General features: G+C 44.0%; 1 protein-coding gene across 5 annotated transcripts in view; it reads right to left on the minus strand.

The window, feature by feature from the left end:
• Rere (arginine-glutamic acid dipeptide repeats) overlaps window positions 1-13,362 on the minus strand; it is a 321,115-nt gene that overhangs the window by 197,679 nt on the left and 110,074 nt on the right. For all 5 annotated transcript variants that reach the window (XM_040734896.1, XM_040734893.1, XM_040734892.1 and 2 more), the window contains exon 2: window positions 3,259-3,724. In XM_040734896.1, the coding sequence (XP_040590830.1) occupies window positions 3,259-3,580 (322 nt within the window). In that variant the 5' untranslated portion in view covers window positions 3,581-3,724. The remainder of the gene's footprint in view (window positions 1-3,258; window positions 3,725-13,362) is intronic.

Genomic DNA, 13,362 nt, shown 5'->3' on the forward strand with positions numbered 1-13,362 from the left:
CTAATAAAAGACTAAGAACTAAGATAAGGCTGCAATGTCCTCCTGGACAAAAATGACATGGGCAGTGGTACTGTATTAACAAGAGTTTGCTGAGATCTAAAAGGCAGAACAAAGATGACTCCTGAGATGAAGAGAAAATGCAAAAGTAGTTCTGTACAGGACAGTGCACAAACTTAAATCTTAACAAAATCTAAATGACACCCAGTTCACTGCTAATAACTTCAATAGAGAACTGGGCCCTGGAGGCAAGACCACAACAGCCTTTCCTCAAAGTTCCATTGCAGGGGTCTTTGGTTGGTTGGTTGGTTGGTTGGTTGGTTGGTTGGTTGGTTGGTTGGCTGGCTGGCTGGCTACATGCTTGCTTTGAGACAGGGTCTCACTATGTAGCCCTGGCTGTCCTGGAACTCAAAGAGATCCATCTGCCTCTGCTTCCCAAATGCTGAGATTAAAGATGTGCACCACCACCTCCCTGCTATGGGGCTGTTTCCTATTAACACTCTGAGATACCTAAATGAAATTTTTCCACATATTAAAGTCAATGTAAAGATCTGTCCAAAACCTACCAAGCCATGGAAGACCTGTCTTGTAGCACTCTCTAGAGGTTCTACATATTTTGAGAGTCAACTAAGGAGCCAGGAACTGTGCCTGTATTTCCAATGCTTGGGAAAGGAAAGCATGAGGATCAAGAATCATCCTCAACCACATAGAAATGATTCAAAGTCAGGCTGAACTACATAAGACTGTCTTCAAAGGTAAGAAACGAGAAAGGACACTCAAAAAACCAAGGCAGGATAGTCACAAGTTCAAGTCTGGCTGAGGGACTTAACTGGCCCCTGCTTTGAAACTACAATTTAAAAAAAAAAAAAAGAGCTCAGCTGATGGTGGTGATGCACACCTTTAATCCCAGCACTCGGGAGGAAGAGGCAGGTTGGGCTCTGTGAGTTCCAGGTCAGTATGGTCTACAGAAAGAGATCCAGGACAGCTAGAACTACACAGAGAAACCCTGTCTCAAAAAAATAAAAAAGAAAAACCATTATAGAGAGAGAGAGAGAGAAAAAAAAAAACTGGGCCAGCCATTATACACAGACAGCACAACAATGGAACAGCATTTCCAATGTACTAATCAATAAGTATGAGATAGTATGACAGGTTAAGTGCTACACTATACATTTTTATACAAGAGGCTAGAGGGGCTGGGGACACAGTGATCAGCAGCAGGTGAGCATTTGCTTAGCACATGTGAGACCTTGTGCTGAATCCTCAGCACTGTGCTTAAAAGAAAAGGCAAGGCGACTTGAGGAACCACAAGCAAAGGCACTTCAGGGAGGGGAATAAACAACACTTCCCAAAGTACTTTATAATAGCCAACTATTTTGTAAACAAGCCTTAACAATCTTCTCCCACATTTCTTTGAAAGTATCAAGAAGGAGAACTTCCTGTCAAACTGTAAAGGTGGCCACCATTTGCCAAAGTTGGTTTCCTTAGGGAGATAGTAACAAAGACTGTCACAGTCCATAAACAGCAGAGACAGAGGTGATGTTCAATGTCAAAGAGGATTTCTGGGCTGTAGGACTTCTCAGAGTTAACTAATTATCCACCTCTCGAGAAAGGGGACAGTCTGAGCAGCACTTCCCATTAGCACCTGACTCCTAACATACTAAAATGTCCCTAGAGACACAAAGGGAGGTTCTATATTATGTGTGATGAGCAGGGCTGGCATTGGCACCACTACACTACACTGCCATTTCTAGAGAAGGACAGTACAACGTCTATCCTACCTGTGAACAATAATCACCCTAACAACACATATTATTCCTTTCTCATGATTTACCACGACATGGACAACCCAGCATTGTGACACACATCTGTAGTTCCTGCTTTCAGGAGAAGAAAACAGTTTAAGATGACGAAGCTGGCAGCAGAGTGCTTTCCTGGTCAGTCTGTGGTTACCAGATCCTGCCTCTTAAGGCAAAACCAAACCAAAAAAACCACCCTAAGTTAAAGAGGCCCTCAAACCTTTCTTCTCACATGTCAACCAAGGAAATTACACTTGTAAACATGAGTTTATCTAATACTATTTTCTGAAAATCCAAACCAACATGGCTCCCCAAAAATGTGAAGCTTTATACAAATAAATCCAGAAGCCGAGTTCTTCTCAGTGAAATGACTGTGCTAGTTAATGATGTAAGTGCATCCTTTAATCACATTATTGGAAAAACTTCACACTGAAGGAAACTCCAGTATGTCGATTATACTTCCCATTAAATTCTTGTCCTGGTTTTGCAGTATTAATAATTCAAATAAAATGTCCTACAATGGTTTTACTAGCTTCTATAAGAAGGAGGGGGCTCTCTTTGGTTGGTTGGTACGTTTCTGAAACAGATGGGGTCTCAAAAGACTAGTCCAATTCACATTGACTGGTCAATGAAGGCAGGCTTTGCTGGTGCCTGTGGAATCTGCATCCCTCAAAGCCTCTCATCTGCACACTGGGTCTGGAAAGGCCACAAGCTTCAGTGCACTGAGGGCCAGATTACATCTACTGCAAGGAATACAGAGCACATGCAACTCAGTCGCTGTCCTGTTGCCACTGATTGGTAAATTGCTCGGAACCTTGGTAAAGGTTTACCTGTAAATCTTGCTCTGAAGGTCATTTAAAGAAAACTCAGCTGGGTGGTGGTGGCACACGGGTAGTAGCCCCAGCACTCGGGAAGCAGAGACAGGTAGATAGATCTCTGTGGTCTACAATAAGTTCCAGGACAGCAATGGCTAAGCAGTAAGACCTTGTCTCAGAAAACAAACAAAAAACAAACCAACAAAAACTTGCTCTAGTTGCTGGTCAATTCTACTTCAACATAGACCATCCTGTTCCCCAGAATCATAAGGTTTATCTGTCTCTGCTTTGAATGTATTCCCTCTGCAAGCCTAATGTATAGCTGAAGATGAGTCACAGAAAGGAAAAAAAATGACAGGAAAAAGCATTAAGTGTAGAACTGAGTGAGAGAGCAAACCTCATAAGGAAGCAAGGTCATCCAGAAATGCACAAGCCAGACAGAGGCCAGGTGCAGGACACAGCACAGAGCTAGTAAACAAAGAGGCTCAACGCCCACTGCCTTCATTTTGCTAACTCAACTACTGTCCACTCATCTGGACTCCAGGTCTCTCCCACAACAGTAAAGGAGGTCTATTCCTATCCCATTGTGAGGCAGAGGCCATTTCTCTCCCACGAGCCCTGTGCAGACGCCAATGTTCTGCTCTTACCTCCTGGCCTGTAGACGATGTCATCCTCAGTGATATAAGATGTTATCTCCCCAGTGTCTGTCCTTTCATATCTGGACTTTTTTTTAGGCGGTTTCTTCTTGTTCTTCTTTGTGGACTCCTCTGTGGTGGCGCTGTTGTCATTGTCTTCATCCTCACTGTGGTCACTCTCAGCATAATTTTTGGCTCCTCCTTCCAGGGTACAGCTCCTTCGAGGCCTGCCATTCTCACTCTCTCTTGCTTTGTCCCTTTTCTCTCTCTCTCGGTCCCGGTCCCGGTCCCGGTCCTTCTCTTTGTCTTTGTCTTTATCTTTGTCAGCTGTCATGATTCGCCACGTGCCTTCTTCTGTCCTCTCACGGCTAGGCCTCCGTGAAAGGTAGACAGTAAGCCTGGGCTTCAGTCTTCTGAATTTCTCACTCAATTCCAGGGAAAATCCAACCACTCCAACAACCCCAACGCTTCAAAAATGCTAGGAGAGAGAGAGGAGGAAAGGTGTCAAACTGGTTTTTCTCTGATGCTTAAATGTTTCCTCTTATTTCCTTCCTATAAAAACATGTTGCACACCTGTAATCCCAGCACTCAGCAGGCAGAGGTCAAGGCCACCTGTCTACAAAGTGAGCTCCAAGATAGGCAGGGTTTGTTTGACTTATTTATTGAGCTACAGTTTTTTCCCCACTCCCCTTCCTCCCTCTCCCTGCTCCCCAAACTCCCAATTTACTCAGAAGATCTTGTCTTCTAACAAATAAATGAATGAATCGATAAATCAATAAATAAAATAAAGGAGCTGGAGAGAAGGTTCAGCAGTTAGGAGCACTTGCTGCTCTGCCAGAGCACCAGGGCTTGGTTCTCAATTCCCAGCACCCACACGGCAGCTCATAACTGCCTGGACTCCAGCTCAAGGAGATGCAATCCTCCCTTCTGGCCCCCACAGGGACTGAATCCTGTGGTGTACATATACTGATGAACCCAAAAATAAAAATAAAACCTTTTTACTTTTATATGTGTGCCTGTCCGAGTCTATATGCACCACTTGCAGCAGACATCATTCCCCTGGTACTGGACTTATAAGTCGTTGTGAGCTTCCATTAAATCCTTAAACAAAAATCCACCACTATTCATGCTTCCAATATAAGAAGAACATCTCCCAAGCCACAGTGGAAAAGAAGACCAGTGACATACAATTTCACACACATACAGCTGAGCCTCGCCAGCTCAGTGTGGTATTCACTGCCTAACTAAAAATAAGGACTGCTCAGTGGTGACTGTAAACTAAACTTCTGTTTTTACTACATATAATGGGAATAACTTTAGCCCAAAATCTAAAAGGAAGGAGCCTGTAGTGCAAACTGCTTCTGTGTAAAGAACAATTTGCACAGGTATGGGGAACATCTCAGGTGTCACTTCTCCAAATTTCCAAAGCTCCTTTCATGACTCAAACAGTATCTGACTGACCATTCCAAAATCAAGAGCCTTTAATTAGAGCTTAGTTATGACTCACACATCTTCTCAGGCACTATGTTTTCTAGCTATGTTTTAGGAGATTAAAAAAAAAGGGGGGGTTTATTTTGCCTGTCAAAACAAAAGCAGCAAATTCCAATCTCCAGCTTTCAGGACAATCAGGTGGCTTTCACACGCTTCTAAATTCCCACCACCAGCAGCCTCCTTAACGAACATCTCCAGAAACTCCTCTCAAAATCTTAAGATCTAAGAGTCTGCAATGCAAAGAATGAATCTTAAACTGCAACCCAACATAAATCTTGGAAAGTTTTCTACCAAGGGAGAGGGGCTTACAAGTCAGTTTTGGAAATCCTAATAATCATTAATTTATTTTCCACAATTATCTGTCATTTTTCCCAAAAAAAAAATCTCTTCTCATTTGAGAAACAATTGCTACGAAACATTGTCTAGGAGCCAGGTGTTTGGGACTTAAACTATGAGGGGAGAGCTCAGATCCCTCCTCCATAAGCAGCTGCAACAAAAGGAGGCACGATCAGACTAAAAACCATCTGCTTCCTGTGCTACCAGGGCCAGATAAGAAAGAACACACACAAACAAGCAAAAGATTGGTCCTGTTTACTTAGTCCAACAGATAAATCAGTTTGCAATTATATGCGTCAGATGCAGAGAAAGTTTTCTTCAGTCATGCCAAAATCATAAAAATTACACACCTCTTTCAAAGCATATAGATCACATATGATACACCAGAAAAGTTCTCTCCATCAGCATGTCAAATATCCTCGGGAATTCAGGAAAATGAAAATGTTAACCATTTCTGAGACATGACTGAGGAAGGCGCAATGATGGCACTGCCATCTAGACGCAGGTCAGAAGGCCTAAAGTATGCAGCACAAATTAGATTACTTCTTCGCATACAGTAAATGTTTTCAGATAAAATTTCAATTTTAAGCCTATTTCACGAAAAAGCATTCTAGTGCTCATAAAAGTTTTGCACAGATGAATCATCTGCTATGCCCAAGTCTCTGTACGCCGTGGGTATTAGCAACTGAAAATACATGAAGTAAGCTGTGGCTCACTTTCTCCACCAAGCAACCAACCAGAGAAGACAGGCAGGGTCTTCATGGCAATGTGAGGTTCACAGGGCATACCCCTTCCCTTATCAGAATCTTTCAGCAACTCGGTAAACTGTATCAGACCAAGTTGCTGTACCCACCTCACACTTGCTACAGCAGAGGTCACTGCCGTGAGGCCACACTGCATAATGGCAAAGGCAAATCTGAAGGGGCTGCGGCGGAGCAGTCCTGCCTGCCCTGCCAGCCCTCTCGGTTTCCACAGCAGCCAATCTTTCCTTCCTGGCTCTGGGCTACTAATTCACACAGCTTTAGGAAATAACACACACACTGCCTCTCCCTCCAAAATTAAATAAATGGATGTTTAAAGCAGTGTTTTTCTCCAGCAGGAATGCCACAAATATTCAATGTATGTGCTAATCAACTGCACAAGAGAAGTAGGTAACAGTATAACCTGCAGTAAAAACAAAATCCAGTCTAGACCACATCTTGAAATCACAGTAGTCATCTACTCATAACGTGTCCCCTATGCTCCGACCACTTTGAAGGCAGGGAAACGGCAAACAAGCATTTCTCCCAGGGCGGAAGTTATGTTCCAGAAGCAGAGAGACCACAAATAGGCACATATCAACCATCTCAAGGTGGAGAAGGAATGAGGCTGCGAATGCAGAGGACAGTCTGCCTTCTGAGACTGATTCAGGGATACGGTGAGGGACGAGGCCACGAGGGCACAGGAAGGTGGGCTACATGGGAAGGGCAAGTGTGCATGGTCAGCTGACCCAGGCACATTCAATAGCCATGAGGTGAAGCAGGCACACTGAAGGGACACGAAAAGACTGGGTGGGGACAAGTTCAGAGAGGGCTGGTCACAGACAGTAGAGGGCCTGGAGTCCTGGTAATTAGGCTTGCTGTCACTCAAATGCATGAACTAACTCTAGTTGACATTTCAGAAGGGAGGGACCACAGCAGCAAAGAAACAATGACCTCACTTGCAAGGACTAAGGAGACAGATCAGTGGTTAAGAGTACAGCTTGGCCGGGTGGTGATAGCATACCGTTTCCAAAGGACCTGAGTTAAGTTCCCAACATCCACGTCAGATGTCTTGCAACCGCCTGGAACTCTAGGTTATAGTGCCCTTTTCTGAGGGGGAAGGCACAACAAATAAACAAGCAATAAGAAGTTTTTTTTAACATCATGTCAGGTTGGCGGTGCACACCTTTGATCCAAGCACATGTGAGGCAGAGGCAGGGAGATTTCTTTGAGTTTGAGACTAGTCTGTCTACATAGTGAATTCCAGAACTGCCAGAGCTACACAGTCAAACTGTCTCAAAACAACAATAAACAAACCCTCCCCACAAAAAAGAAAAACCGGAGGAAGTTACAAGGGCCGACTGCACAAAGTCTGGTAAATGAGGCTGCCATTGTCTGAGATTTCCCCCACTCAGTGGTTGGCTCTGTGGTTTCTCCTCAGCACCGCAGGGTTCACGACACACACAGGATTCTAGACAGACAAGAAAAGTCTGAGCAGAAGACAGAAACAGATTTGGTGGCTGGAAAGAGAGTTCAGGTTAGGAACATGGGAGTTCAAGTCCCAGCACCCACATAGTGGCTCTCAGGCACTTCTAACTCCAGGGGATCCAACTCCCTCCTGACCCCACGGGCAATACACAAATGGACAAACATACATAAAAGGAAAACATCCATACACATAAAATGAAAATAAGTATTTTTTTTAAAAAGAAATGTATGTTTTACTCTGGTTAGCAAAGCATGAAACTAAAGGAGTCCATCAAGGAAGTGAGGGAAAAATTTTTGACAGAAATGTCAGCTTCACAGAAACACTCATTCCTCACCCTCCTGAGTGACAGACATACAGAAAAAATTACACACTTCCCAAAGCAGGGCCCTAAAGACTCTGCAAAAGAGTAAAATCTTTTTGTGATAGTTTTCTGATCAACAACAAAATATAGTCAGCAGGATGAAGTTTGTTACGCTAATCAAGCTCAAGGATGACAATAGCCAAGGACATAAACCACTGTGCTACTTCAGTCTTGACAACAACACAAAGCATTTACAACACCTCACACTACTTCTCAGGACAAAGTCAAAGGGCCAGAATTCCGGCTATGATCAGGGTCCAAGCTTCATTTAAGAAAATGTGGCTCAGGTAAGTAAGAGCACTTGCTAAGCAAGCATGAGGACCTGAGTTCAAATCCTCTCCATCCATATATGCCTCCAGTTGTGGCTGTATACATCTGGAACCTCCACATGGAAGGAGCTTGATACAGGATTACTGGGGCATTCTCGCCACCAGCCTCACTTTAGGCTCTTTGAGAGATTCCATCTCAAAGGAAGTTTAAAGGTGAAAAAGACATTCAAGGTCCTGCAGCCTGTGAGTGCTGACGCGGGCGGGCGAATGAACAGATGGACACGCATCCACCCACCCACCTACCTACCTTCCTTCCTTCCTACCTACCTACCTGCCTGCCTACCTACCTACCTACCTTTCTGGTGCAATAAGGGATATGCATTCTGACAAAAATTATTTCACAGAGTGAGAGGCTTGACTTCTTTTCAGAGCTGCCAGCTACAGTATTTTAAACAGAAAAATATAAAACATCAATTCCAGTGTATGGTTTATTTTTGCAAGAGTATATTATGGGAGAGGACTGAGCAAGAAAATACAACCTCAATAAAATATGAAAAACTTAAAGCACAAAAAGAATTAAAATTACACAATGAAGTAAAAAACAAAGATATTTCCCTTGAATAATGTAAAATTCACTTATCCAAGAAAGCCTGACACTGAGTCTTCAGTTCCTAAGTTTTAACCATCACCGTTGCTCAAGCCAGTCTCTAAAGGACACCAAATGCACTCAGTGAAATCTAATTAATTCTTTCTCATTCAACCACAGCAAAAATATCTGTATTTTTCATATGTTCAACCACACAAAAGGCACTCTCAGCCTGTGGTACCTCTGTAACTTACTGCCCCATCACCTGCTCTTACTGTTTTCTCTGCAATTACAAAAAGGGGGGAGGGGGCTGTTGGTGGTGGAGTAGGGTGGCCTCTCTGACACAGCTGGTCAGTATTTTTCACAGTCCACCACAGAATAGTGCAACTGAAATGCAATTCACGAATCATACAGCTGATTGTGTGTTTTATAATTTTTAATTATGTGTGTGTGCACAGGTGTTCAGATGCCAAGCTCAGGTCCTTCCTATGGTTGTGTTGTTTTGTTCGTTTGGTTGGCTGGTTGGTTGGTTTTTAAGAGACGGGGTTTACCTGTGTAGCTCTGGCTATCCTGGAATTCTCTATAGTCCAGGCTGGCCTTGAACTCAGAGATCTGTCTGCCTAAGGCGTGTACCACCTCCCACCGGGACAAGCTCAGGTCTGAAGAGCAGCAAATGCTGAACCATCTCTCTAGCTCCACAACTGACCCTATCTAAAGTACACAATCCTGTGAGCGCCATCCCTTTCAAAGACTGCAAACACCAGCAAGTCCTAACTACGCCTCCATTCTCCAGCCTCGCCTCTGCTGCTTCCGCCTCCACCACTCTGGTGGGCTAGAGCTGCCCCAGAGTACTCCCTGCCCCTGGAAGCCATGTGAACATGACTTTTTTTCCCCTGCCCATAGCCTAATTTTTAGTCACCCACAGTCTTGGGCACTAATGCCCTCCAAAACCAGGATTCCTCCAAGGCTCTTTCAAAGTCTAGTCTCTCACGCTGAACCATCCTGCCCATGAAATGGCTTCCACAGGTCTCACTGGTGTTCAAGTGGTAACTGACTGCAAAGTAGATGAGGGTGCGGGCCATGTCTACAATGACTTAAACTGTAAGACAATGCACAGGAGACCTCTCCTTGTTTCCATCTTCTAAGCCTCTTTAACACCAGCTGAAGGGTGTATCACCCATGCCTTCCTGGAAGCCTCTTTTCCCCTAGATTCCTGGCCTGCTTCTGTCCTGGACAGAACTGTTCCCATGGCTCCTGTTCTGAGGCAAACACAGTGTCCTGACAAGGTACTGTCTAGAGCCCTCTTACATGTACCATATCCAAACTAAGCCAACATGCTGGCCCCAGACAAGCCCATCTCCAGGACAGTCCACCTCTGACCTTTGCCCATGCCAACTGTTAATGCAAGCTGATGTCTTTAATGTCTCTTTTCCTTCAACCTCAAATCCTAACATCAATAAATCCTATCAGTGTAACTTACAAATTCCCTCATCTATTTCTGAAGACCTCCAACACCAACGCCTTCATTTAAAAACTAGCATAGGTTTCCTGGTGATTGTTTACTTTAAACCCAGCCCTGCAGACCCCACTACAATTCTTCTCGTTGTGGCCAGAGTCTCCTTTTCAAAGAGCTAATGGCATCATGTTAATCCCACTTTCAATATTTCAGGGGCTAGCCAGGCGTTGGTGGCGCAGCCTTTAATCCCAGCACTTGGGAGGCAGAGGCAGGCGGATCTTTGTGAGTTCGAGACCAGCCTGGTCTACAAGAGCTAGTTCCAGGACAGCCTCCAAAGCCACAGAGAAACCCTGTCTCGAAAAACAAAAAACAAAACAAAAAAAAAAAAAATTTCAGGGGCTACCACCTAGTTGAAAACCCACACCACAGCTATAGCACAACTTACTGTAAGACTTCTGTCGCTTCCTGGCTTTATCTTACTTTTGTCCCTGTTCCTCTCCTGTCCTTTAGCTTATATATAGTGCAATAGAAACTTCTTCAAGATATGATGACTTGTCCAAAATTTTGAGGTTTAATTCCCTCACAACACTTTCCTCAACTGGAATTTTACATTTATTAACTTGTGTCTTCACCTCTAAAGCTGGATGTCCCTCGAGGTGCTATCCTCGACTCCTGATTCGCTCCTGGCACATGAAGACGGGGGATAAATAATTATTTCTTTCTTCTCACCGTCTTACGTAAGTGAGATCTATAAAGAGGCCATTATAAGATAGACTTGGGAGTAACTGAAGCAGCAATTGGGCTGGCCGATAAGCCATAAACAGGATGGTAAGAAGCAAGAAGAACAGCACTGTAGGCGGAGGGATTTAATAATTTAAAAGGTATCCAATTAAATAGCTTCCCCTAATGGCAACAATGGCAGGAGCACAGAAGGTTATGTTTAAACAGAGGGGAGAATGCACACTGGAAGCATCTAACAACCTGGGGAGATGGTTCAGCAGTGTGAAATGCACGCTGTTCTCACAGAGAACCTAACCTGAGTTTGGTTCACAGCACCCACTACAGGCTGCTCATAACCACCCGTACCTCCAGCTGCAGGGTGTCTGAGTCCTCTATGGGTTCCTGCACTCTCTCATGTTTACATGCACAGACACAAACACACACCTACACAATGTTAAGTATAATAAAGATAAATGTAGAAACTGTTTTAGCATTCTCACTTAAGAACAGAATGAACCATGTGTAGTGGCACCCGTCTTTGATCCCAGCACTTGAAAGGCGGCAGGCAGGCAGATCTCTGAATTTGAGGCAAACTGGGTCTATACAGCAAATTTCAAAGAGACCCTGGCTCAAAACAAAACACAACAACTACAACAAAATTGGTCTGAATTGGAAGCCCTTAGTGAGAAGCATGGGTCTTGGTTCCCAGAAAAGCAGCTGCAGCCTGCATGCAACAGAAAGCCACAGAGGTGGCTACTACAGTTGGGGGCTTGCATTCAAAGGGAAATCAATTTTCTCTTCCTGTTCTCTTTCATATCAACATGCCTAGGAAAGAAAATGTAATGACTTTCACTCCGGAAAGGGAACTGTCACTTGGACACTTGTATTCATGGTGTGAGAAGTCAGGCATTCTAGTCTCATAAACAGCAACACATGCCAGGGAGTCACAGATAATGCTGAAAGGTGACACTGAAACATGGAATCAGCAGATCTGTAAAGTCAGGGAGAGAGGAAATCTCCTCATCTGAAACTGATGTGGTGCAGACAGTAGCCTTTCATGGTGTAAAGCGTTCAAGTGTGGCAAGTCCCCACAATGCTCTCTACCTGTGTGGCTAGGAGCTATGAACACAGTCAATCCCTCTGGGAGTCTGTATCCCCATTCCTAGAATTCAGGTATTATTGAAAGAACCAGGATCACTGTCCAGAACAAAGGGGTCAAATGCAGAAAGCAGTCTTTATGGTAGGAAGCCATGGCAAGTACTTTTGCTTTCACATACAAGGAAGGCTAGACACTGAGGGGCACTTCCTAAACAACCTTTGGGAGAAAAACTTAGTTCTTTGGGAGAACTAAGATAAATGGAATACCAAATAAAACACCTTCATTTCCTCCCAACAGATATAATAAAAAGTACCCAGAAACAACACAGAGAGTAAGAAAGTACCCAAAACACCAAAACCTTAGCGAACAATTAACATCAACTACATAGTAAAAGCCATGTATTTTAGGAGCTCTGTGGGTAACCCAGGGTCAATTTCCAACACCCACACAGCAGCTCCTTATGTCTGTAACTCCAGTTACAAGGGATCAGATGTTTCTTCTGGCTTCCTGGGTACAACACACACACGTCTCCCATTCATGTCAGCACACCCTCAGAAGAGACCAGATACTGACATCAAGTGTCTTCTTTGGGTACTGTCTACCTAACCTCTCATTGAACCTGGAACTCCATCAACTCAGCAAGACAACCACGCCAAGCAATTTTGAAATCCATCTGTCTCTCAGAGTTAGGATTACAGATGTGTGCTGCCACATCTGGCTTCTTACATGAGTGCTGAGGATTCAAAGCCAGGCCCTTGAGCTTATGCAGCAAGCGCCTCATCTCCTCAGCCTCACTTCCCTACACGTTGTTCAAATGTAAAGCCTTTGATCACGACAGCAGAACTGTGCTGCTTGTACATTGCCCATACTCATTTATTCTATTCATCCCAAGAAGAAAAATGCCCACTTTACTCTAAACAAAGGTTTCTCTATAATAAGACTCAACAACTGAAGCTAGATACTTCTTTGCGGGGTGTGTGTGTGTGTGTGTGTGTGTGTGTGTGTGTGTTGTATGCATTACAGGATGCTTAGCAGAGGTCATGGTACCTACCATGTAGGTTCTGCTGGCACAATCCCTAGTTTCGATCAGAATAATAAGAAAAACCTCTCCAGACACTGCCGTATAGCCTCTGGGAAACAAATTTGCCCACAATTGAGAACTTAAATACCTATGCTGTTTTCTTCAGAAAGATGCCTAATATGGAATCCACAGAACTAATACCATTATTTCCTTGTACTGCTAGCTGTGGGGGAGGGGCAATAGCATTACAAACACTCTAATGTAACAGGTTCTTTGTTCTCTAAAATAAACTGAACTGCCTGAAACAGTAATTACACAGATGTCTCAAGCTGAATTAGGAAAACAGAAGCAAATATACAGAGACTCTGAAGGCTGTTAGGCACAATCACTCTTTAGTGACCAGTTCTGCTCCTGGGGCCAGGAGAGGGTTTTTGTTGTTGTACAACTGAGGAGAAAATGGGAAGCCAAGAACAAAGGGAAATCAAATGCCTATCAACCAAGTCCCTGGTCTAAAGGGAGGATTCTGAAGCTTGCTTTCCCATAGCACA

This window comes from Mesocricetus auratus, unplaced genomic scaffold, assembly GCF_017639785.1.
Source record: "Mesocricetus auratus isolate SY011 unplaced genomic scaffold, BCM_Maur_2.0 Super-Scaffold_100042, whole genome shotgun sequence".
Classification (NCBI taxonomy): Eukaryota; Metazoa; Chordata; class Mammalia; order Rodentia; family Cricetidae; genus Mesocricetus; species Mesocricetus auratus.